Source organism: Sus scrofa, chromosome 1 (genome assembly GCF_054392235.1).
Source record: "Sus scrofa isolate SSC_HxYL_T2T_F1_AM1 chromosome 1, Sscrofa_HxYL_maternal_Yorkshire_Landrace_v2.0, whole genome shotgun sequence".
Lineage (NCBI taxonomy): Eukaryota > Metazoa > Chordata > Mammalia > Artiodactyla > Suidae > Sus > Sus scrofa.
The window spans coordinates 193,143,269-193,170,575 of NC_139383.1; the positions used below are offsets into that span (position 1 = coordinate 193,143,269).

Here is a 27,307-nt window from a genome sequence, read left to right on the forward strand (position 1 = left end):
GCCCAGGCGGCCATGGCCATTCCCGACATCCCCTATGAGCGACGGCTTCTCATCATGGCGGACCCTAGAGATAAGGCGCTTCAGGACTACCGCAAGAAGCTGCTGGAGCACAAGGAGATCGATGGCCGTCTCAAGGAGTGTGAGTGCACCTTTCTTTCCATATAATCTCGTGTCTGAACTCGCTTCTGTCTATGACAAAGCAGAGGCCTTTGGCCGAGCTCGGCAGCCGAGCACCGGGAATGAGAAGGCCTCGGTCTGGGGACAAGGCGCTTTGTCATCCCTCCCTGTGCTTGAAAAGCGGAGCCTCTTCGGGCGTAGAAATGGCCCAGACTGGTCCAGGTGACAGAGAGAACACCCCCAGTTCTGAGATGGAAGTGTAGATGACCAGAGGAGGAGTGGGGAAGAAGTGGGTCAGGGATGTTTCCCAGTTTGAGGTAAGGAGTGCAGTGTTGTTGGAGTCCTGGGACCCGGAGCGGGGAAAAGAGTTAAGCAAACCAAAGCAAGAGATGAAACTCGGGAAGTTGGCTCGTTAGCGGAGTGGAAAGCCCAACACAGAGCTTTAGAGAGAAGGGATCCATCGGTCAATAATAGCCCTCCTCTTCTTTCGTCGTGTTTTGAGTAGTACTCTACATGGTACACAAAGTTCCCTTTCTTCCTGAACTGAAAAGATTGTTAGGATTTTTTCTTAGTGTACCGTCAGTGAAAAGCCTGAGTGATTTAATTAAATGGGGGAAGACCATAACCATATAATTTTGTGGAGCGCCGCACCTGTGGACTTCATATGGGTTAGAAAACCAGAGAGTAACAATCCGTGTGGGTAAGTGGAGAAGTGAGGAAGGCTCTAACTCTTTTATCATTCGAATTTGTGATCTCAAATTGAAAGTGTCAGAATGTCAATATCTGTTAAAAGTGTAACCTAAAATGTGCTCAAAGTAAGTATTTACGACCAAGAAAAGAAAAATGTGGTAATTTCTCTGCAACATTTCGTTTTTAAACATGTCATCTGCAAACGGTATTGTGCGTGTGTGTGTGTGTGTGTGTGGTTCGATAGAGTGGATATGAAATATATGTAAAGTGAAATAGACTTGAATTTAAGTAAAGTGAGACCTAGTGACAAACACACTGGCTAGGATTATTTAATTTAAAATATTCAAATTATATTATTTCAGTAAGGGAACAATTAAAAGAACTTACCAAGCAGTATGAAAAGTCTGAAAATGATCTGAAGGCCCTACAAAGTGTCGGACAGGTAGGTAATGGAGCTTGGGATGAGAGGGTGATGGTAATTTGCTTTGCTTTTTTAGTTCTTGGCAAAAAGTAATGCTTTTTTTTTTTTCTTTTTAGATTGTGGGTGAAGTACTTAAGCAATTAACTGAAGAAAAATGTAAGTGTATTAGATTGTTAATTGGTAAAGAAAAAAAGAGTAGACTCTCCTCCCACCACCATCTTTTGAAATGCTTATTATTTTTATAACTGTAATGAGGTAGATAACATTCTTGCATAGACTAAATTTTCTTTCAATTATTGTCCTTTGGCGAACAGAGATAAAACTCAACCTTCCATCAGTGTAGGTATATTCATTTTTTTTACTTTGTAGTTTTCAATTTGTTTTTTAATTTTCTTTCTCTAGTCATTGTTAAAGCTACAAATGGACCAAGATATGTTGTGGGTTGTCGTCGACAGGTAACAATTTATTTGTATAGTGCTTTATAACTGACAAAGCACTTTCCTCTAAGTTATTTAATTCTTAAGGTAAGCAAGTCAGGCATTATGCTCATAACTCCCAAAGGTAACTTGTTTAGACATATGTAATTGTTAGCAAAGCCTGAACTATGGATTTGACTCCTGGTAGTTTCTACTTTCTACTGAATTGCATTGCCTCACTAAGTTCTACACACTAAGAAATCAAAGAATTTTAGAACTGAAAAAATACCTCAGATTGTTTCTCTCTTTCTTTTTTTTTTTTTTGGTCTTTTTTTAGAGCCACACCCATGGCATATGGAGGTTCCCAGGTTAGGGGTCAAATCAGATCTGTAGCCACTGGCCTACACACAGCCACAGCAACGCCAGATCCCAGCTGTGTCTGCTACCTACACTACAGCTCATGGCAACGCTGGATCCTTAACCCACTGAGCAAGGCCAGGGATCAAACCTGCGTCCTTATGGATACTAGTTGGGTTCGTTACCACTGAGCCACAATGGGAACTCCTCAGATTGTTTTAATGTTGACATGAAAGTATTAGACCTTATAAGTAATATTTTATATTTAAATATAAAAAATGTTACTTATATGGTACATATGTACAATGGAATATTACTCAGCTATGAAAAGAATGAAATAATGCATCTTGCAGCAATATGGATGGACTTAGAGATTATCATACTAAGTAAGTCACACAAAGACAAATATCATATCACTTATATGGGTATCTAATGAAAAACAATACAAAATAATTTATTTACAAAACAGAAACAGTCACAGACTTCAAAATTAAACTTTATAGTTACCATAGGGGAAATTGTAGGGAGCGGAGGGATGAATTGGGAGGAAGGGAAATACACACTACTGTATAAAATAGGAATTAACAAGAACATCCTATATAGCACAGGGAAATTTACTCAATAATTTGTAGTAACCTATATGGGAAAAAAGAATGGCTATATGTATAACTGATTCATCTTATTATATACCAGAAACCAATATAATATTATAAGTCAAATATACTCCAATAGAAGGGTTTTTTTTTTTTTTGCTTTTTAGGGCCATACCCGCAGTATATAGAAGTTCCCAGGATAGAGGTCAGATCCGAGCTACAACTGCTGGCCTACACCACAGTGGCAGCAACACCAGATCCGAGCCTACACCACAGGTCACAGCAACTCCAAATCCTTAACCCACTGAGCAGGGCCAGGGTTCAAACCTATATCCTCATGGATGCTCATTGGATTTGTTACCACTGAGCCACCACAGGAACTCTGAATAAAAAATGGAATTTAACTGAGGGACTAGATTCAGTCTTCAGATTTTACCTACTGTATAAGTGGGATGACATTTTCTAAACCAAAATTTTATTTTTTTATTTTCATTTAGTTTTTTGCTTTTTAGGGCCACATCCAAGGCATATGGAAGTTCCCAGGCTAGGGGTCAAATCGGAGCTACTGCTGCTGGCCTGCACCACAGCCACAGCAGCACCAGATCCAATAGCTGCATTTGTGATCTATACCACAGCTCATGGCAATGCTAGATCCTTAACCCACTGATTCTTAACTCACTTAACCCAGGGACTGCACCTGTATCCTCACGGATACTAGTTGTATTGTTTCCATTGTGTCACCATAGTGATTCCCCAAAATTTTAGATTCCTAATCTGACACAGGATTTTTATGTCCCTTTCAGGGGCCTCTGAATGCCAAAAGTTGGTGTTTCTAAGATTCGGAGATAGTTGTGTGAGGGCAAGAGAGTACATGAAAACTGGAAAATATTAGAAAAGCCAGACTATGTAATTCCTGTAGATGTAAATGTTGAAATAGCTTCATATTGATCACTTTAGCTTTTTTTCAAGTACAGTAATCCCTCCTTATCCTTATCCTTTGGGAAATGTTCAAAGACCCCCAGTGGATACCTGAAACCTGGTCATATACTGAACCCTATATATGCTGTTTTTTACATACATACCTATGATAGAGTTTAATTTAAAAATTATGGGAGTTCCTATTGTGGCTGAGCAGGTTGAGAACCTGACATAATGTCTGTGAGGATGTAGGGTCTATTCCTGGCCTTGCCAGGATCTGGTGTTGCCACATGCTGCGGCATGGGTTGCAGATGTGGCTCAAATTTGGTGTTGTCAGGGCAGTGGCTTAGACCTGCAGCTGCAGCTGCAGCTCCAGTCCGACCCCTAGCTGGTGATCTTCCGTATGCTGTAGGTGTGGTCATAAAAATAAAAAGTTAACCACAGAAAGAAAGAAAAAAAGAAAGAGATGAAAACTTAATAATAAGATATAACAATTATAAAAATATGCAAAAGTCATGTGAATGTGGTCTCTCTCAAAATGCCTTGTACAAATTTAATGCCTTTTCCATCTTACATTACATCTTTGGCATGTACTGTGGCCATAACATAACTTTTGTACTTTGAGGTTTGACAGCAAAACTAGCATGAATTTCTTTTTCCTCCTTCACAATTTCATGGATAGAAGATTTGTTCTTACTGTAGATCTTAGGAACCTCAGCATATTATTTTTATTCTTTCCTTATTAAGTCAAGAACTTTGCCCTCTTCAAAGAAAGTGCTTTATGGTTTCTCTTTGCCCTATTGTAATGGCCAGCATCACTACTCTTGCACTTTGGCGCCATTATTAAGATAAGGATTACTTGACCACAAGTCCTGCGATACCGCAACAGTGGATCCACTGACTGAGAGGGCTACTAAGTGATTAATGGGAGGGATATGTGGGGGCAAAGGGATGATTCATGTCCCAAGGACATAGCTTTCATCATGCTACTCAGAACAACATGAAATTTAAAACTTACAAATTGCTTATTTCTGAAATTTTCTGTTTAATATTTTCAAATAATTGAAAATGTGGATATGGGGGGGACTACTCTACCTGGCAATTTTTTTTAACTTGATCCATTATATTAAATTTTGTATTTAACTCATCTATGTTTTAATTGGCACTAGATCCTAAATTAAGAGCTCTGCAAAATCCTGTGAAAAGGCATCAGTAATTTGTATGATTCTGAAATTGTATTAGCAAGCAGTTTTTTATACTATCAAAAAGTGGCTTTATTTTTTAAAAGTACCAGCCTGAGTGTACTTGGAATCTATTAAGATAGATTCTATCCAACCTGTCCAAATAAGTTACTCTGCCTAAACATGTCAATAAACTCTCTAGTATGACTTAACAATATATAATGCATTTACCGTAGTGTCTTATGTATAGCAAAGGCATGAATGACGATTGCTGGGTTTTCTTTGTTCCTTAGCGTTTTAATAAAAATCTCTTAAGGGGAGGAAATTCCTGTTATGGCTCAGCAGTAACGAGCTCAACTAGTATCCATAAGGATGTGGATTTGATCCTTGGCTTTGCTCAGTGGGTTAAGGATCTGGCATTGCTGTGAGCTGTGATGTAGGTCGAAGATGCAGCTTGGATCTGGTGTTGCTGTGTCTGTGGTGTAGGCCCAGAGCTGAAACTCCCAGTCCATCCCTAGCCAGGGAACTTCTACATGCAGCAGGTGTAAAACTGAAAAGCAAAAAAAAAAACAACCCAAAAAACAAAATAAAACTCTAAGGGGAAACAGTGCATTTCCCCCTTATCTCCTATGGTCACATAACACATTCTTCCCCAAACTATAATTTTTATTTTTTTATTATTATTATGGGTTTTTTTTGGTCTTTTTGCCATTTCTTGGGCCGCTCCCGCGGCATATGGAGATTCCCAGGCTAGGGGTCTAATCGGAGCTGTAGCCGCCGGCCTATGCCAGAGCCACAGCAACGCAAGATCCGAGCCGCGTCTGCAACCTACACCACAGCTCACGGCAACGCCGGATCGTTAACCCACTGAGCAAGGGCAGGGATCGAACCCACAACCTCATGGTTCCTAGTCGGATTCGTTAACCACTGCGCCACGACGGGAACTCCCTAATTTTTAAAATAAGTCTAATGGATGTACCTTTAAGATACCTCCCTTTTCTTTCTCCCAAATGTTCACAAATGGATTTCTGTATAAATGCTTTGGTACCAATTGCTAAAGTCACTCTACTGCCATGCCTAAATCAATATAATGAGCACAACTATACTAAATAGTAAGCCTTTGAAATAAAATACTGTGGTCCATTCTTTCTTCAAAACCAAAGTCATTGCCACCTCAAACTTTGTGTACTACTGATTGCATATTTCACACTGAGATTGCACAAAAGGGTATTCTTAAGAGGCAGATGGAAATAACTTTGAATTACTACTTTTATAAGCTCTTCTGTCGGCATGATGTTTATAATTTAAGTGTTCTCTCTGAGTTAAAAATGATTTTTTGCCTTCTAAATATGCTCTTGTTAGATGGTATTCCTCTTTTCAAGTGTTTATGTAACATCTTCTGTTTTAGCTTGACAAAAGTAAGCTGAAGCCAGGAACAAGAGTTGCTTTGGATATGACTACACTAACTATCATGAGGTAGGTTTCCTACTCTGTTTCGGAAAGATTTTATCCAAAATATGTGCTGCTACTTTTTTTTCTTTTTTTCCTTTTTTTATGGCCATACCTGTGACATATGGCATTTCCCAGGCTAGGGGTTGAACTGGAGCTGCAGCTGCCAGCCTGTGCCACAGCCACAGCAATACCAGATCCAAGATGGATTATGACCTAATGCCACAGCTTGCAGCAACACTGGGTCTTTAACTCACTGAGTGAGGTCAGGGATGGAATCCACATCCTTACAGATACTATGTTGAGTTTTTAACCTATTGAGCCACAATGGGAACTCCCAAAATATATGCTTCTTAAAATCACTGAATATTTTGCCACTTTCTCCTTTTTACTAACTTCAGGTTAATGTAAACAAAATTTTTTTATAAGATCACCTACAGGTGCTTTCATAAGCAACTTACTTATACTCTGTAATCTGGGAAAAAACGTATCTTTTAAAGACAAATGCACACCTTATCATTACAGATATTTGCCAAGAGAAGTGGATCCACTGGTTTATAACATGTCTCATGAGGACCCTGGGAATGTTTCTTATTCTGAGATTGGAGGGCTATCAGAACAGATTCGAGAATTAAGAGAGGTTGGTAGTGTATGCTTTGTGCTCTGAACTTACCAATAAATAGTACTGGTTTTAAAATGTCTGAAGAGAAAAAGAGGATGTAAAATTCTGAATATTTAATTTTTTTGCCGAGAGAGGAATAGCACTGAAATTCTAGCTATGAAAATTACAGGCTTTTGTTAATTTGGAGATAATTTGGTGAAATTATCTACCCTTTTTTTGTGACAAAGAAGAAAAAAAGCTAAGAATAATTGATATAATCCAATGTCCATGCCATGTCATAGTAGGTTATTTGGGTCAGTGTACACTTGGATAGCAAGTGTAATATAATTTTCCCTATTACCTGGTTAATTTCCCATTACCCTTATAAGAGTGAGTTATTTATGCCTTAAATACTTTATTCTACTAAAGCTGTTTGCTGTAATTTAATAAAAATATTGGCTTTAGGATGGCTTAAACTTTTTAAAATTCACGTGAAGAGTCAAATCAGGATAGCCTTGCTTCACAGCACAGATGGCTTCTTAACAATTCTCTTTTAAGCAAATTACATTGTCTAGTTGATTTCATCCTCCTTTAGGATGGAAATATTCAGGAGTGAATTTGGTTAGTTGGGATGGCCTACATTATCTGATTTAAGCTCTAAACCAGTAGTTTTCAGACTTTAGCACTTTAAATTTTCTGAAACTCTGATTAAAAATACATATTCCTAGGCCCTCTGCATGGTTTTGATGCAGTAAATTGGGAGTTGGACACAGCAGTTAGCATTCAAACAAGCATTCCAGGTGATTATGAAGCATTCCATGTTTTTTTTTTTTTTTTTAGTAATACTTGAGGAAGCACTGGCATAAATGTAAATAAAAGCCTATTCTTTTCACTTTGTAGGTAGGGCAAAACAAGTGATTTATGGAACAGTGAAATCTTTTACAGTGATTTGCTGCATTAGCCATGGGAACAGAATGAATTTCTCTCACAAACACACACACAAAACACGTGGACATGCAATACCCTTTTTTGTCTGCAGACACTTGAGAATATTAATTTATTACACTTTTGGCATAGCTTAATCGTACCTCATGAACATGATTTTTCAGTAGAAGTTTATGTCTCAAGTTATTGGTACTGTAGAGAGTTTAAGTTGGGCAGTCAAATCCTCACTTTTTCTTTCTCTCTCTCTCTTTTTTTTTTTTTTTGTCTTTTTAGGGCTGCACGCACGACATATGGAGGTTCCCAGGCTAGTGGTTGAATCAGAGCTGCAGCTGCTGGCCTACACCACAGCAACACCAGATCTGAGCTGCATCTGTGACCTACACCACAGCTCACAGCAATACAAGATCCTTGACCCACTGAGTGAGGCCAGGGATCAAACCTGTGTCCTCATGGATGCCAGTCAGATTTGTTTCTGCTGAGTCACAACGAGAGCTCCATCCTCACTTTTTCTGATCTCTACTTTTCTTTCTTTGACTCAGTCTTAGAACACCAGAACTTACAATTTTTTAAGACTATGATAACAAGGAATTTCTTGGTGGCACAGTGGTGGATCCTGTATTGTCACTGCTGTGGCTTGGGTTGCTGCCGTGATGTGGATCCAGTCCTTGGCCCCAGGGATTTCCACATGCTGTGGGTGGGCCAAAAGACAAAAAAAAAAAAAAAAAAAAAAAAAAGACTGCTATGACAAATTGCCAATGTAAGAAAATTTTATACACCAGTTCTCTTTTTTTCATATTTTGGCTACTCTATGGCAGGCATATAGAGCTCCTGGGGCAGGAATCAGATCCCAGCTGCAGTTGCAACCTAAGCTGCAGCTGCAGCAATGCCGGATCCTTAACCCACTGTGCCAGGCAGGAGATCAAACCTGCGTCTCAGCACTCCCAAGACTGCTGATGCTGTTGCGCCACAGTGGGAGGTCCAATATATACCATTTCTCAGTGGCAGTTATAACTTACCCAAGTTCCCCATTTTATAATTACTTTATGTTGTATTCAAATGCAGATTTTTTGTGGTGTAATTTTTTTCATTGAGGCGTAATTTTATGTTCAGTAAAGTACACAGATTTTTAAGTATACAGTCCAGAAGTGTTTTGACAGATTTTATGGCTTTGCAACTATCACCCTAATTAGGTGTTGTGGTTATTTTAACAAAGTGTATTAAATAATAAATACTTCAGATTACCACATGCATTTTTTTTGGCCATGCCCAGGCCAGGAATTGAACCTGCAACACGGCAGTAACCCCATGCCAAATCTGTAACTGCTAGTATACCAGGGACTTCCCTATATGCTTTTTAATTAATTTTTTTTTTAGGGCCTCACTCATGGCATATGGAAGTTGCCGGGCTAGGGGTCAAATTGGAGCTGCAGCTGCTGGTGTATGCCATAGGCACAGCAACGCCAGATGGGAGCCACCTTCTGTGACCTACACCACAGCTCGTGCTAGTGCCAGATCCTTAACCCACTAATTGAGGCCAGGGAACCCTCATCCGTATGGATACTAGTTGGGTTTGTTACTGCTGAGCCATGATGGGCACTCCTAATCAATTAATTTAAAAAATACTTGAAGATTTTTAGACTTAAGGGATATTTTACATCTACCTGAAGAAATACCTCTAATACAAATGGTTTTACATAGTATGGAATTTTAAATCTATTATGAATTAAGATGTGTACGCAGCTCTGCTGATATTTTGCTTGAAATATTTGAAACTACATCAAATTCTTTACTAAGTTTTTAAAAAACATTCAATTTCTTTTCTAGGTAATAGAATTACCTCTTACAAACCCAGAATTATTCCAACGTGTAGGAATAATACCTCCAAAAGGCTGTTTGTTATATGGACCACCAGGTTGGTATTGAATTATATTTGCCCCGCTATGAAATAAACGAAGGAATAGGAGTTCCCGGCATGACGCAGTGGAAACAAATCCCACTAGGAACTGTGAGGTTGTGGGTTCGATCCTTGGCCTTGCTCATTGGGTAAGGATCTGGCGTTGCCGTGAGGTGTGGTGTATATCACAGACGCAGCTTAGATCTGGCATTGTTGTGGCTGTGGTGTAGGCTGACATTTGTCGCTCCGATTAGACCCCCTAACCTGGTAACCTCCATATGCCTCACGTGTGGCCCTAAAAACGCAAAAAATAAATCAATAAATGAAGGAATGAATATTTAAATGGAAGTTTATCTTGGGAATTCGAAGTTCCATTCTATTCAAAATAAGGAAGGGATTGAAGATGTATGTCTGCTATTTTTTTTTCCGGGTGTGCTCAGTCCTCTTGTGCCTCATAAGGTGTATCTCTTAACATGCCATGTGATTGTAGTCAGTGGTCCTCTGTGACTCACAGACCTCTGGGTGGCCCACAGACACTTTGAGTTTATCTGCAAGGTCAGAACATACTCTCATAATGCTAAGGTGTCAACACAGTGGAAGAGCCAACTACCATCTGTGCTAATGGTAAAAGCAATGAGAGTAACATTGCATATGCTGTGGCATGAATCATTTAAATCAATGGTGCAAAATAGTATAGTAGTCATTGTCTTCTTGGCCATTCGCATTTGCAGTATTATAAAAAAGATGCCAGTTTCACTTTAAAATATCTTTGCTAAAGCAGTAAAAATTATAATTATTAAAAGTTTATTAACTCATGGAATTCCCATAGTGGCTCAGCAGTTAACGAACCTGACTAGTGTCCATGAGGATGTGGCTTTGATCCCTGGCCTCTCTCAATGGGTTAAGGATCTTGCGTTGCCATGAGCTGTGGTGTAGCTCACAGATATGGCTCAGATCCCACATTGTTGTGGCTGTGGTGTAGGCCAGCAGTTGCAGCTCCAATTTGACCCCTAGCCTGGGAACCTTCATGTGCTGTGGGTACAGCCCTAAAAAGTAAAAAAAAAAAAATTTATTAACTCATGATCCTTGAATAATGTTTTGTATTCTGTGGAAAATGGAAATGGAAAATACATATAAAGTACTTCTGTTGCATATTGAGTAAGATAGATATTTCTAGGAAAAGCACTTGTATAGTTATTTAAGTTGCCTGCTGAATTAGCTGCTTTTTAGAGAATACCATTTTTACTTGAAAGGATAATTTCAGGCAGTCTATTGTTATCAGACTGGTTATTGGTTATTCACACTGGTTGTTGGTTACCTGTCACATGTTTTTTTAAAAAAATGAAGTTAGCCCATCATGTTAAAGTAAACAACTGAAATCATCTGTAACCAGTGAAGAAATTTGAGCTTTTATGCAAAAATTAGAGCCTTTGAAAACTTTATAGCTGGTACTATGAGCTTAACAACTTTCAGATATGTTGATAAAAGGCATGATAAGATTGGTAATAAGAAATGTGATTTTTTTTTAATATAGTATAATGAAAAATACGTGGAAGATTTTCATAACCCACTGAATCAGTAGTTTCCAAGTAACCAATACTTGATATTACAATATCATACATAGGTAAAGGTCCATTCAGTGTGCAGCATAGACTAATGAATTTTAATATACAAGTTTCCATCTTAGTCTATTAGTAAGTAGGGCTTGATATATTTTTAAAGTATATATTCACTTTGCTTGAAATAAAATTACAAGGGATATTTTGAGTATAATTTATAATTTTAAATTTTAATATTGAGAATGAAAGTGCTTTGGAATTTTAAATGGAAATTGTATTTAGGATTTGGCCCCCATTTATCAAAATTTACTGTTCAACAGATGACTCTTTTTTTTTTTTTTTTTTTGGCTTCACCCACAGCATGTGGAAGTTCCTGAGCCAGGGAGGGATCAAACCTGTGCCATAGCTTCGACCTACACAACAGCTGCAGCAACAAAGGATCCTTAAACTCACTGAGCCACCAGGGAACACCGTATATTACATTTTTAAGGCTTTTGAAAATTTGTTTCACTTTCCATCTAATTAGGACTTCTTTTGTCCTTTCTAGGTACAGGAAAAACACTCTTGGCCCGAGCTGTTGCTAGCCAGCTGGATTGCAATTTCTTAAAGGTAAAGGGAAGATTCTTGTAGCTGTTGAAATTAAATTTTATTTGAACTGTCTTATGTTTACCTTGATGTTTTTCCTTTAATCAGGTTGTGTCTAGTTCTATTGTAGACAAGTACATTGGTGAAAGTGCTCGTTTGATCAGAGAAATGTTTAATTATGCCAGGGACCATCAGCCATGTATCATTTTTATGGATGAAATAGATGCTATTGGTAAGAATAACACTTTTTAAATTTAAACTTTTCTTGAGAGTGATAGGAAATATTTTTTAGATCTAAGTGAGCTTCCCCTCCTTTCCTCATTGCTAATTGCAGCTTTTTGAAGTAGCAAACTGAATTGAATGTTACTTTTAAACAATTAAGAGGCATTCTTGCTGTGGCACAATGGATTAAGAATCTGATTGCGGCAGCTTGGGTCGCTCCAGAGGCATGGGTTAATCCCCAGCCTGGCACAGTGGGTTAAAGGATCTGGCATTGCTGCAGCTATGTCATAGGTCACAGCTGAGGCTCAGATTCAATCCCTGGCCTGGGAACTTACGTATGTCATGGGTGCAGCCATAAAATTAAAAAAAAAGTTTAACCTATTTTAATAAATAACTTCTAACATTGAGAAAGTTTAACCAATTTTAATAAATAACTTCTAACATTGAGAAAATGAGAGCAGTTATACTAAAATCAATTTGTCAGCATAATTCTTGCTAATTAATTTCATCTTAGTGTTTTAAATCCTAGACACTATTATTTTTGTATTGCTTTCTTAAATGATGCTCAAAGAGGTAAAGAGTAATGCACATGAGTTTCCATATTGTTATTTTAGGTGGTCGTCGGTTTTCTGAGGGTACTTCAGCTGATAGAGAGATTCAGAGAACTTTAATGGAGGTAATATTTGGTAAAGGGGGTTTATAAAGCAATCAATGCTTATGAAATGAAGACGTGAACATTGGATATTTAAAGGTCAAAATATGTGCAGTGGTTTAACTGAAGAATGCACTTAAGTATGGAATTTGAAATACAGGAATGAACACTTTGCTCTACCAGTAAGAAAATGAATACTAGAAAACAAGTATATCTACAGAATTTCATTTGATTTACAGCTGTATTCTGTTTTTGGAGCAGACCAGCCATTTAAATAGTTAAATTATATTATTGTACTTTTATTGTGAATGTGATCTTGCATTAGCTTTAAGATACTTTGAGTGGAGTTCCCGTAGTGGCTCAGCGGTAACAAACCTGATTAGTGTCCATTAGGATTCAAGTATGATCCCTGGCCTCACTCAGTGGGTTAAGGATCTAGTGTTGCTGTGAGCTGTGGTGTAGGCTGTAGATGCTACTCGCATCTTGCGTGGTTGTTGGGTAGGCCAGTAGCTACAGCTCTGATTTGGTCCCTTGCCTGGGACCCTCCATATGCCGCAGGTGTGGCCCTAAAAAGACAAAAAAAAAAAAAAAAAAAAGATGCTTTATGAGTAACATATTAAAACTGGTGGCAATAAATGAATTATAATTATGTATGCAGCTGCTTTAAAAATTACTAATACTTTCCTCTCTTGCTTTCTTGCTGAAAATAAAACTATTTTAGTTTTGATTATTGAAGATGGGTGATGCGATATTGAAATTAATATAAAGCTTTTTTGTACTCCAAATTCTGTGAGAGAGATAGCAAGATTTCAAACACATTTTCCAACTTCTGTAAATACATAGGTAGCATAGGTAACACATTGTCAATTTCTATCTCGATAGGGATATTTAAAAATTGCTTTTCAGGAGTTCCCGTCGTGGCGCAGTGGTTAACGAATCTGACTAGGAACCATGAGGTTGCGGGTTCGGTCCCTGCCCTTGCTCAGTGGGTTAACGATCCGGCGTTTCAGTGAGCTGTGGTGTAGGTCGCAGACGCGGCTCGGATCCCGCGTTGCTGTGGCTCTGGCGTAGGCCGGTGGCTACAGCTCCGATTCAACCCCTAGCCTGGGAACCTCCATATGCCGCGGGAGCGGCCCAAGAAATAGCAACAACAACAACAACAAAACACAAAAAAAAAGACAAAAAAAAAATAAATAAAAAAAAAATTGCTTTTCATAAATTGGTCTGATTAGAAAATACAAAATATTTTAAAATTGTGGAGTCTCTTAGAAGCCATAAATTGAGGTATTTTAAAAACAACACAGATAATAGTTTTATTCATGTAATTGATATATTGTTAGCTAACATTTTTTGAATGTTAGACATACGTTGTTTTTTTGGCTGTGGCATGCAGCAGCTTGATGTGGGATCTCAGTTCCTAGACCAGGGATTGAATCTGGGCCACTGTCATGAAAGTACTGAGTCCCAACCACTGGACCACCAGGGAGTTCCCAGTGTTAGACATATTAACATAAAGAAATAGCTTTGTTTTAAAAAGTTTGTTGACTGCAGTTAGGTTTTTCAACATTTCTATTTAAGAAAATTTTAGGAATTGAAGGAAATGTGTTAAGTGTCTCAATGTATTTATATATAATAGAATTATTTGAAATGATATTTAATAGATTTATTATCAAACTCATAGAAAATCATTGTGTCTAGTTATCTAGTGTAAATTTTATGTCTGGCATACCATAAGCACTTTAAACTTTAGTTTTAATTATTTTAAAAAGTAATTGTAACAAAAAAATTCAAACATTGGAAATCAGATCCACATAGTTTCATAGTTCTTAAATAGATGGATGCTTCAGATTTATTAGAACTATCTGATAGCTATAAAAAGGTATATAGTTAAATAATCTATCTTGGAACTTTTAGGATGGAAAATATATCCCTTTGTAACATAGAAAAAAATACGGAGTTCCTGTCGTGGCGCAGCAGAAATGAATCTGACTAGGAACCATGAGGTGGCAGGTTCGATCCCTGTCCTCGCTCAGTGGGTTCATAGGGATCCGGCGTTGCTGTGAGCTGTGGTGTAGGTCGTAGATGAAGTTTGGATCTGGCATTGCTGTGGCTGTGGTATAGGCTGGCAGCTCTAGGGAGACCCCTAGCTGTAGTTAGACCCCTAGCCTGGGAACCTCCATGTGGTATGGGTGTGGTCCTAAAAAGCAAAAAAAAAAAAAAAAAAAAAAAAATAGTGAGAAAAATATGATTCCATCAAATGCTCATACTAAACATTACATATGTATAAGCAACACATTTCATGGTCTTAGGCATATAAAAGTTGTGTGCTGTATTTTTTAATGATTGGGATGTTTTATAAAATATACTTTGATTTTGATTCACAAATATATTCCTAGTTACTAAATCAAATGGATGGATTTGATACTCTACATAGAGTTAAAATGATCATGGCTACAAACAGACCAGATACACTGGATCCTGCTTTGCTTCGTCCAGGAAGATTAGATAGAAAAATACGTGAGTTGAGCTTTTTTTCCTGCTGTCTGTTTCCCGTTTTCTGTGTCTTTTTCTCCTCCCATACCTCCAGCCTACCTCCTACTTTAAAAGACAAAAAAAAAAAAAACAAAAAAAACTGACTGTAAGAGAATTTCTTATAATTTTCTTATTTTCAGATATTGATTTACCAAATGAACAAGCAAGATTAGATATATTGAAAATCCATGCAGGTCCCATTACAAAGCATGGTGAAATAGGTAAGAACATAACCAATTTTGTATATATTTACATTTGGTAAATGAAACAAAATGCTATTGGATATCACTGATAGTCTATCAAATCTGGTCTTAAATTCAGCTAATCATTTTTGAGCATTTGCTGTATGCTAGGAATTGTTTTGCAAGTGCTGGAGATATAGCAGTGAACAAAACAGGCAAATTCCAACCTTTATATAACTTATATTCTTGACCAGAAAGACAGGGGAAGAGAATATTCAGTTGACCCTTAAACAATGTGGGTTTGAACTCTGTGGGTCTACTTATATGTGGATTTTTTTTTCAGTATTAAATGCTTCAGTACAGCTTAGTTGGGGATGGTCGAATCCACAGTTGGAGAACAGTGGAAACAGAGGGCTGTTTATAAGCTATGCACAGATTTTCACCTATGTGGATGGTTGGCGCCCATAATCCCTCAGTTGTTCAAGAGTCAATTGTATAGTATGTTAGATGATGATAAGTGCTACACAGAAAAATAAAGCAAGGAAAGGGGAATAGGTAATGCCAGGAGCAGGCATGAATAATACATTTTTAAGTGGAAGTGGGTAGAGAGCAGCATGGGCAAGCACAGAGAAGGACTTACCAAGGTGATTTTGAAGCAATGACCTAAAAAGTGGAAGAGCTAGATATGAATATTTGGAGAAAAATCATAAAGAGGGAGCATCAGGTAAGAAGACCTTGAAGCAGGTTCATGTCTAGAACATTCTAGGAGCAGCAAAGAGGTCAAGGTGTCTGCAGCAGAGTTAATGGTACAGTAGCGAGTGAAATAAGTCATAGAAGTAATAGGGCTCTGATTGTGTAGGGCCTTACTGAGGTATTGTGTAGGAACTTTGCCTTTTATTTTCAGTGACTTGGATGCCATTGGAGGATTGTAAGCTGAGGAATGATAGGATCTTTTTTTATTAATTTTTATATTATAGAATGTTAAAAGCAGAGATGAGAGTATAATCTTATCAGCTCTTCTGTGAACTGTGTAGGTAGCAGATGTGACTCAGATCTTGAGTTGCTGTGGCTGTGGTGTAGGCTGGCAGCTGTAGCTCTGATTTGACCCCTAGCCTGGGAACTTCCGGCCCTAAAAATAAAAAAGAAAAGAAAAAAGATTCTGAACATATTTTGAATGTAGAGATGACAGGACTTGCTTATGGATTAGAAGTAAGCTGACGAAAAGAACCAGGGAATACTTAGGTTTTTGACTCATGCGATAGGAAAGATGGAATTGCCGTCAATTAAAGTTAAGGGAAGACTGGAAAGATTAGGTTTTAAAGGGAGAATTATAACTATAATTCTGGCAGCATTAAATTGGAAATGCATAGTTCCTGTCGTGACTCAGGGGAAAGGAATCGGACTAGAACCATGAGGTGGTGGGTTCAATCCCTGGTCTCGCTCAGTGGATTAAGGATCTGATGTTGCCTTGAGCTGTGGTTTAGGTCTCAGACTCGGCTCAGATCTGGTGAGGCTGTGGTATAGGCCAGCAGCTTTAGACTCCTAGCTTGGGAACCTCCATATGCCCCAGGTGCGGCCCTAAAAAAAGCAAAAAAAAAAAAATTGAGATGCCAATTAGATAGCGATAAAGATGTTAATTAATAATTCTCCATGCACAAATAGTTCATTGGAGTGGCCTATGCTAAAGTTATAAATATTGGTAATATCAGCATAAATATGTTTGCAAGGAAGTGAATGTGCTTAGAGAAGAGATTAAAAAATGGCTACTTCCAACATTAAGTTGAGAGGAAAAACCATCAAAGAAGACTGAGAAAGCACAGTCACAGAGTTGGGAGTTTACCAGGAGCTAATGCTGTCCTGGGAGATAAATGAAGAAATTGTTATAAGGAGGGATTAATTTCCTGTCAAATGCTGACAATGGGTTTGATAAGAAGAGTTCTGAGATTGGATGTGCTATGTGAAGATCACTGGGGCCTCATCAAAAGAAATTTCTCTGGAGTGGTAGGAGTGAACTTTGTTCAGATGGCTATCAGAGAGATGAGGACGAGAGGCTTTAGTTTAGACAGCTCTTTCAAGGAGTTCTCTAGCAAAGGGAAGAAGAGAAGAAATGGAGATGAGGCTTTGGGGGAGTTTTCTTTAAGATGGAAGAACTTACAACACTTTTTTTGTGCTAATGGGAATGATCTAGGAGAGAGACAAGTTGATAATGCACTTTTTTGGAAGAGAGGTTGGCTTTGTTTATGAGCACAGACATCTAGGAAATAAGTATATATAGATGCTGATGATAATAGGTTTTCAAATATGACAGGTGAATAGAGAATTTTTCTTCTTCTTCTTTTTTTTTTTTTTTTTTTTGTTGCTTTTTAGGACTGCCCCTGTGGCATATGGAAGTTCCCAGGCTAGGGGTCAAATAGGAGCTACAGCTGCTGGCCTGTGCCACAGCCACAGCAACATGAGATCCTAGCTGTGTCTTCGACCTACACCACAGCTCAAGGTAATGTTGGATCCTTAACCCACTGAGCGAGGCCAGGGATCAAACCTGCAACCTCACGGTTCCTAGTCAGATTTGTTTCTGCTGTGCCACGATAAAAACTCCCGAGAGTTTTTCTTCTGAATGGTTTTATTTTTTCAGTGAATTAGGAAGCAGCTTTGGAGTGAAGATGGGAAAGTATTGTTGGAGATTTGAGGACAGAGGAGAAGTTATAAAATAGTTATCTTCTATAGAAATGAGAAAGTGGACTAGGATAAAATCCAGCAAACCATGTATTCTATTGTGGGCCAAATTATACCTGCCTTCTGTTTTTGTAAATTATGTTTTGTTGTAACACAACACCACCCATTTATTCACTTATTGTCTATATCTACTTTCCCATGACAACAGCAGAAATGAGTAGTTTTGACAGAGACCATATTACCTATAAGGCCTAAAATATTTACTGTCTTGCCCATTACAGAAAGTGTGCTGACCTCTGAACTACGGGAATGTAGCGTAATTGCCAGGCAGCTTTAAAAACTCTTTTAAAAAGTTAGTGGTCCAAAATAATTAGAAATAGTTGATCATTGCCTTTCTCATTACTCATGTGAAGGAGTTTAGAGCTGAAAAGATTGAGCTGAATTTAGGAGCTTCTTCCGATACTGAGCGCTTCCTTGGTGCCAGGTACTGTGCTATTTTGAGGAATCTGTTCTCAAGAAGCTTACATGAACTTGAGCCTGAATGACATCTAATTAGTGAATTATCTGTGCGATTTCAAATAGAAGTTGACATACTCTAGATTGCCTGACAAAGGGTGTCTTATTAGTTATTCACGTTATAGTAGCCTGTGCTGTCTCTTCTCTCCATTTTCTATATCCAGTCCATAACTGCTACCCTAAACCAGCAGCCCTTCATTTTAAGTCTACCATGTGGAGAGAAAAGTCACTTAACTATTAACTGTTATCATAAATCCGATACCTCAACACTTGGAGCTTTCACAGAAACCAGAAAAGCTAGCCAGTGCTTACTCTAGCATTTAACAATTCTTTATGATAAAATTATGTCTGATGACTATGATTAGTATATTTTATATTTGGCTTGTATGATTAAATTTCATTGTGGTTACAGTTGATTTTGAATATTTGAGATTTATTCAACTTGTTACAGTTTTAATGTCATACCTTGACAGATACCTGAAGTTCACATGCATATAACTGTTGCATGTGTAGTAACAGGTTTTGATGCCTTGAGATCTTGGTATTTCTTGGTTTTACAGTTTAAGAAGTATGTTTATTTCTGCTTGGTGCTTGTTTACTTAATAGAAGTATTGTTTTTGGTTGTTAATATTGTGGGGTGTTAACAGAGCTGATGTCTGGCTGACAAAATTCAAAGTAAGCTCTTCATTTAATTTTCTATGTTGACATAAATGAAGAAAAGTTCTTTTTTTTTCTTTATTAAATTGCAGTATTTTTACTAAACAGATTATGAAGCAATTGTGAAGCTTTCAGATGGCTTTAATGGAGCAGACCTGAGAAATGTTTGTACTGAAGCAGGTAAGGGTTTTGTGTTTTTTTTTTTTTTTGGTCTTTTTGCCTCTCTTAGGGTTGTACCACGGCATATGGAGGTTCCCAGGCTAGGTATCTAATCGGAGCTGTAGCTGCCGGCCTTTGCCAGAGTCACAGCAACACCAGATCAGAGCCGCATCTTCAACCTACACTATACCTCACAGCAATGCCAGATCCTTAACCCACTGAGCAAGGCCAGGGATCGAATCCTCGACCTCATGGTTCCTAGTCGGATTCGTTAGCCACTGAGCCACGATGGGAACTCCTGAAGCAGGTAAGGGTTTAAAGAACAGTTTTTACTATTGATTTTGATTTGTTTAATTTGCTAAAAATGTGTTTGGGTCTGTGCAAAAGCAGAGCCTGAGCTTTGCAAGGATTTGAGTGCTTGTTGTTTCTGGGAAATTGATTCTAAGAAGTAGGAGAGAATGGGTCAAGTGAGATGGAAAGAGAAAGCTGTTATAAGGGTATATATACCATTGAAGTAACTGTTACAGACAAGATGGGTTTGATTTTGATGAGACTGCAGAGAAACAGAATTTTTTCCAGATTATCTGGCTGAAATAAGGGAGACTGGAGCATTCATTTACCAGCATTCATTCTCCATTGGATGAGTTTCCCTTGGGGATTTTAACTCCTTTGCACTTACGGATACCTTAGGCTAGAATGTGTGAAAGACATGGCATGTGATGGCATCCTGGCTCCATGAAGTAAGTCTGAGACCATACCTAATTTTCTGCTATACCTGTGGCAGAATTCTGATTGGGTAGGGGTATCTGCTGCAAAATGGATGACATGTCTTCTGATACTAGTCTGTTGGCAATTAGCTTTGAAAGACTGATTTATGAATTTTGTGTTTGGAGTTCCTGTTGTGGCTTAGTGGGTTAAGAAACCCGACTAGTATCCATGAGGATGTAGGTTTGATCCCAGCCTCGCTCAGTGGGTTAAGGATCCAATGTTGCCATAAGCTACAGTGTAGGTCACAGATGCAACTCGAATCCAGCGTTGCTGTGACTAAGGTGTAGGCTAGCAACTACAGCTCTGATTTGATCCCTAGCCTAGGTAGGCCCTTCCGTATGACATAGGTGTGGCCTTAAAAAAAAAAAAAAAGTTCATGCAGCTTGTAGAAATGTAGTAGTTTTTAAATATAATTTTCTCTGTGGTTTGTGTGATCCTATTTTTATACCAAGTGGCTATAAAACCCTACAGAGAGTCATTTAGTCTTTATCCTTGTACAGAATCTTAAAATCAAAAAAATTAATTTCTACAGTAATTTTTAGTCTTTGTCCTCGTACAGAATCTTAAAATCAAAAAAATTAATTTCTATAGTAATTTTTATAGTTACTGACTTTCGTAGGTTGCAGATAAAAAATTTTTAAGTATTGCAATAAGTGATTTGCTCTTGTTTTCATATCACCTTTAGCCTTATTTTAACATTTCTTGTAAATTCAACAAGAGGCTGCTCAGACATGGCTTCTCCATAGGAGTATCTTCATGAGTATACTATGACTCAGTATCTGGATTAAAGATCTGCAGGTCTAGAAATTCTCAGTACAAATCACAGTAAATCATGCTTATAAAGACTTGTTAATAAACAAAAATAATAAGTAAACCCCTGTCACCTGAACTACTTGGAGTAACTTAATGACATTCTCTTTCCAAAATCTATGCTGGACTAAATTTTTTTTTTTTTTTTTTTTGTCTTTTAGGGCCGTACCTGGGGCGTGTGGAAGTTCCCAGGCCTCCAATTCAGGGTTTGAATTGGAGCTACAGCTGCTGGCCTATGCTATAGCCACAGCAACAGCAACAGTAACTCAGGATCTGAGCTTGGTCGGCCACACTGCAGCTCATGGCAATGCTGGTTCCGTAACCCGCTGAGCGAGGCCAGGGATCAAACCCATGTCCTCATGGATACTAGGAGGGTTCGTTACTGCTGAGCCACGATGGAAACTCCCAAATATTTTTTTTGCTTTATTTTTTTGCTTTTTAGGGCTGCACCCGCAGCATATGGAGGTTCCCATGCTAGGGGTCAAATATGGGCTACAGCTGCCAGCTTATGCCACAGCCACAGCAACATCAGATCCAAGCCACATCTGGAACCTACACCACAGCTCATGATAACGCCGGATCCTTAACCCACTGAGTGAGGCCAGGGGGTGAACCCGCAACCTCATGGTTCCTAGTGAGCTTCCTTTCTGCTGGGCAGGACAGGAACTCCTTTTTTTTTGTTTTTCTTTCTGAAACTCCTAAATTTTTATTGGATGATTGCTTTGGTCAAATTGGAATCCAAACAAAAGCAGTACCATAATCTTAAAGGTTGGTACCATTAAATTATGACATTCTCTTTTTTCCCCCTTATTTATTTATTTATTTTATTTTATTTTTTGTCTTTTTAGGGCCACACCTACGGCATACGGAAGTTCCCAGACAAGGGGTCTAATCAGAGCTGTTGTCGCCAGCCTACGCCAGAGCTACAGCAATGCCAGATCTGAGCCATGTTTGCGACCTACACCACAGCTCATGGCAACACCAGATCCTTAACCTACTGAGCGAGGCCATAGATCGAATCTGCAGCCTCATGGTTCCTAGTCGGATTCGTTTCTGCTGCACCATGATGGGAACTCCCCTTTTCTCCCATATTTAAAAAAACTATTTTTACCTATTTCCACTGAAGAGCTATAATTTTTTTTATGGGTTAAAGTTTAAGCTTTTTAACTGGATGAGGTATTCTCATCTGGATACATACTGGAATTTTATTTATTTATTTATTTATTAGATCAACCCTTTTTTTATTTTTCCGTCTTTTTAGGGTCACACCCATGGCAAATGGAAGTTCCCAGGGTAGGGGTCAAATTGGAGCTGTACACCGGCCTACACCACAGCCACAGCATTGCTGGATCTGAGCCTCGTCTGGGAGCTACACCACAGCTCACTGCAATGCTGGATCCTTAGTCCACTGAGCGAGGCCAGGGATTGAACCCATGTCCTCATGGATACTAGTTAGATTCGTTAACCACTGAGCCACAGCAGGAACTCAAAGCCTTTCTTGTTAACATATCTTTAGCAAAATATATTTGATTGAATTATAGTTGTCTTTTCCATTCAAATCCTAAGATTATCATCCTTTTGGATTAGAATGTATCACAGATTCACTTATTCACTAAATAATTATTGGAAACAGTAATATGCACAAGGTTTAGAAAAATAACTTGATTAATTTAGTTGTAGCCTTCTAAACAAGTTTTAAAACTTTACTATTTATTTTTTGCTTTTTAGGGCTGCACCTGCTGCATACAGAGGTTCCCAGACTAGGGGTCGAATTGGAGCTGCAGCTGCTGGCCTATGCCACAGCCGCAACAGCATCAGATCCTAGCCATGTCTGCGACCTACACCACAGCTCACCGCAGCACCAGATCCTTAACCCACTGAGTGAGGCCAGGAGTTGAATCTGAAACCTCATGGTTCCTAGTTGGGTTTGTTTCCGCTGCGTCACAATGGGAACTCTAAAACTTTACTATTTAAAAACTAGTCATTTCCGGAAGTTCCCTGGTGGTGCAGTGGGTTCAGGATCTGGCATTATCACTGCTGTGGTTTGAGATGCTGCCGTGCTGGTTTGATGCTGGCCCTGGAACTTTTGCATGCTGCTGCATGCAGGGAAGAATAAAAAAACCAGTCATTTCCAGTTACCTGGCTTCTGAGGACAGCATAGAATGGCTGTTGCCAAGATTTCTTATGTAGACATCCTGAAAGGGAAGACAGGAAATAACTCTTGAAATTTTTTTTCCCCTGTTTTTGACCACCCTGTGGCATATGGAGTTGCTGGGCCACGGATCAGATCTGATCTATAGTTGCATCCTACACCACAGCTTCGGCAAGGCCGGATCCTTAACCCACTGTCTTGGGCCAGGGATGGAACCTGTGTCCCAGTGCTGTAGAGACACGGCCACAGCAGGAACTCCACCCTTGAAATTTTCTGTTGTATCCTACTCATTTTATGTAAGTGAAAATTGAGTATAAGCAGATCCTCAATGAAAATACTACTAGGTTTTATTTGATAGATAGTGATAACTTACCAACTTTATCGTGATATTAGAATTGTTTCAATGATACAACTAATGTATAAAAACAAAAAACCAAAAAAAAAAAACACCTTTTCCCACCTTGTCAGGTAGTATTTCTTGTCAGAAACTGGAAAGAAAAAATTGAACTGTGATTGATATATGAATATGAAAATCATAAGATATCAATTTGTACATAAAAAAGGTATATTTTCTTACTTGAATAATGACACTGGTTTTTGTTAAAGCCTACTACTGTTGACGTTCTTTAATTTTTATTCTTTAAGTTTTTGATTATTAGCAAGGGAAAGCCAAAAAATTTATTGGAGGGGTTCTGTGTTTTCCAAAGCATACATGTTCTCCCTCCTTCCAGGGAATTTCTTGCCTGTAGAGATAGGAAACTGTTGACTGAAATGAATATGTATTGTTGATAGTTAGGTTTTCTTTTGCTCTTTCAAGATGCCATTGGATACAGGGATTGTGTAAGCTGGATTTTTATCTATCTATTTATTTTTGCCTTTTAAGGCCGCACTTGGGGCATATGGAGGTTCCCAGGCTAGGGGTCAAATTGGAGCTACAGCTGCTGGCCTATGCCACAGCCACAGCAATGTGGGAACCGTGGGATCTGAGCTGCATTTGTGACCTGCGCCACAGTCCATGGCAACAACAGATCCTTAACCTGTGAGAGAGGCCAGGGATTGAACCCACATCCTCATGGATCCATTAGGATCCATGAGCCATGAAGGGAACTCCTTAAGCTGGATTTTAAATATCCAGATACTTGTCTTGTTTTGATTTGTAAAATAATGTTTACTATAGCTATGGAAATTAATTGAACAATGATAGTGGTTTTTAACATATTAGAACGCTTTCTGAGAAGTATTACATCTAGACTTCTTCACATTTATTCCATAGAATAATATTACACTATTTAGTTTTCTTCAAAAAAATTTTTTTTTTCTTTTTACGGCCACTCTTGTGGCATATGGAAATTCCCAGGCTAGGGGTGGAATCTGGGCTACAGCTGTCTTCCTACACCACAGCTGCAGCCACGCCAAATCCGAGCCTCCTCTGTGACCTGTGCCATGGCTCATGGCAACCCATTGAGCCAGGTCCTTAACCCATTGAGCAAGGCCAGGGATCAAACCCAATACATCATGGATACTAGTCGGGTTCTTAACCCACTGAGCTGCAACAGAAACTCCAAATGTTTGGTTTTTTTTTTTAATTGAAATATAATTGACATGCTAGTTTTATGTGTACAACGTAATGATTTGGTATTTGTACATATTGTTAAATTATCACCACAATAAATCTAGTTTACATTCTATCATCCCACATAAAAAAGTATTTTTTTCTTATTATGAGAACTTTTAGGAGTTCCCATTGTGGTGCAACAGAAACAAATCCAACTAGGAACCTAGGAACCGTGATGTTGTGGGTTTGATCCCTGACCTTGCTCAGTGGGTTAAGGATCCTGCGTTGCCATGAGCTGTGGTGTAGATTGCAGATGCAGCTTGGATCTTGCATTGCTATGGCTCTGGCATAGACTGGCAGCTGCAGCTCCTATTGGACCCTAGCCCGGTAACCTCCATGTGCCACAGGTTTGGCACTAAAAAGCCAAAAAAAGAAGCAGCAGCAGCAAAATTCTCTATGTTCCTAAAAAGCCAAAAAAAAGAGAACTTTTAAGATCTGCTCTCAGCAACTTTTAAATATACAAAGCAGTATAAATAAGTATAGTCACCATGCTGTACATTACATCCCCAGGACTTACTTAAGTGGATGTTTGTACTTTTTGACCACCTTCACCATTTCACCTACCCCCCCCTTTTTTTTCCTTATAATAAATAATTCAGTATTATATATAACAGTTACATTGTTTTATTCTCCACAGGTATGTTTGCAATTCGTGCTGATCATGATTTTGTAGTACAGGAAGACTTCATGAAAGCAGTCAGAAAAGTGGCTGACTCTAAGAAGCTAGAGTCTAAGTTGGACTACAAGCCTGTGTAATTTACTGTAAGGTTTTTGATGGCTGCATGACAGATACTAGCTTAATGTAAAAATAAAGTTAAGGAAAATAATGTGTGTATTGGCAATGATCTCAATAATAGCATATGAATAAATATATATGAATAACATTGTAAAAATTAGTAATTCAGTAATCCTGCTTTTAAGACGTACCGAAGAAATTTGTATGTTTGTTAATGTTGCATTTATTGCAGCAGGTTATAAGGGTATGTTGAAGTTTTTCGTATTTGCTGTGTATTTTGTAAAACCTTGAAAATGGTTTGAGATAGTAGTACAGAGAGCATTTCTTACAACTTATTTTATATCATTTGTTTTCTTCATCCTAAAATTTAATAAAATCTGTTTGATTCAGTTCTCCTACATATATTCTTGTCTTTTATGAAACTACATTTACTTTGGTCCATTAAGTTCTTAGTAAAAACTATTTAATAACCAAGATAAAATTGTATTTATGTCATAGACTTTTGAATTTTATTTTTTGTCTTTTGTCCTTCTAGGACCTCACCCGTGGCATATGGAGGTTCCTAGGCTAAGGGTCTCATCAGTGCTGTAGCTGCTGGCCTATGCCACAGCCACAGCAATGCCAGATCCGAGCCATGTCTATGACCTACACCACAGCTCACAGCAACGTGCAATCCTTAACCCACTGACTGAGGCCAGGGATCGAACCCACAACCTCATGGTTCCTAGTCAAATTTGTTTCTGTTGCACCACGACGAGAACTCCTTGACTTTTATTTTAAAAGAGTTCTCACACTTAGTATTCATGAGAGTATCTTGTTTTGTGTCACACAGATGTGTGTTTCTATATCTATATATTCCTCCTTCCAGAAAGTCTTTATTTATTCTCCACCTGCTATGATTAGTCTGTGTGATAGTGAATTGAAATAGTATGGGCATATCCATAACTTTTTTTAAAGATTATGATTACAAATAATATTTGCTTTAAATGTGACCTGTTTTTCTTATGTGAGGCGATAGTTCCTTTTTGAGCTGGTGTGTAGCCTTTTTACAGAAAAATTCACACACACACACAATTTTGCCTACATCAAGACTTAGGAGATTATTTCCCAAGCTCACCCATGGACTATATAGGTATATATGGATACCAGGCTAAGAGTGTCTGATGTAGGGGATGTTGATGTCGAAAATGGTCAAAAGTTCTGTTAGCTATAAACAATTCCTTCTCATATGTGGCAATTAAAGCTTTAACAAATTACAATAGGAAATCATCATTGGGTATCAATTATGTTATTATTAAAGGTGTTGTTAAGAAAAACTGACTCCAGTTTCATAAACACTAAAAAATGACATATGACTTTAATTATACCATCATTCTTCAAATTAAAAGCTTGTTAGCAGAGTATTGTGTCTTTTTAAAATTATTAAAAGGAAGAGAACAGTTTACATGGTGGTAGAGAAAATGGAGCCCTCAAACCATCTAATGTCCAATTACTGAACTGATCTATTTATATATATACTGGCAGTGTATTCATAAATACAATTATAAAAAGTAATAGGATGTTTGTCAGGTCTAGGTCAAATATCCATGTGATGCTTTTTTTATTTTATCCATTGTAATTTGCAAATCAGTTAATGAATGACTTCCTTGGCTTTTTTTTTATGAAAGTTTGCAGGCCACGGGTCGAATCAGAGCTACAGCTGCCACCCTCTGCCTACAGCTACTCAGGATCCAAGCAGCATCTGTGACCTACCCTCAGTTCATGGCAACGCCAGATCCCCAACCCACTGAACGAGGCCAGGGATGGAACCCACATCCTCATGGATGCTAGTTGAATTCGTTTCTGCTGCATCATAACGGGAACTCCTTTCTTCCCTTCTTACTTTGGTGGTGGTATTTTTTTAAAAA

The 27,307-nt window shown here is 38.3% G+C and overlaps 1 protein-coding gene across 2 annotated transcripts; it reads left to right on the plus strand.

The window, feature by feature from the left end:
* PSMC6 (proteasome 26S subunit, ATPase 6) lies at positions 1 to 25,800 on the plus strand. Of its 2 annotated transcripts, none has more exons than XM_001928747.6 (14): positions 1 to 139; positions 1,170 to 1,249; positions 1,345 to 1,384; positions 1,631 to 1,683; positions 6,102 to 6,169; positions 6,668 to 6,782; positions 9,513 to 9,600; positions 11,689 to 11,750; positions 11,835 to 11,958; positions 12,563 to 12,624; positions 14,997 to 15,117; positions 15,273 to 15,353; positions 19,269 to 19,340; positions 25,302 to 25,800. In XM_001928747.6, exons 1-14 carry the CDS (start codon positions 13 to 15, stop codon positions 25,418 to 25,420), a joined length of 1,212 nt encoding a protein of 403 aa, XP_001928782.2. In that variant the 5' UTR covers positions 1 to 12; the 3' UTR covers positions 25,421 to 25,800. The 2 variants fall into 2 exon arrangements, with proteins under 2 accessions (XP_001928782.2, XP_084837517.1); XM_084981391.1 differs by having other exon boundaries at positions 44 to 139; positions 1,631 to 5,117; positions 5,533 to 6,169.
* The last annotated feature ends 1,507 nt before the right edge of the window (positions 25,801 to 27,307 follow it).

Bases quoted from the DNA above. Each gene is read 5' to 3' on its own strand.
- PSMC6 (XM_001928747.6), top strand. From the start codon at position 13: ATGGCCATTCCCGACATCCCCTATGAGCGACGGCTTCTCATCATGGCG. The intron at 1,385-1,630 runs GTAAGTGTATTA...TTCTTTCTCTAG, and splicing joins GCAATTAACTGAAGAAAAAT to TCATTGTTAAAGCTACAAAT. The intron at 19,341-25,301 runs GTAAGGGTTTTG...TATTCTCCACAG, and splicing joins AAATGTTTGTACTGAAGCAG to GTATGTTTGCAATTCGTGCT.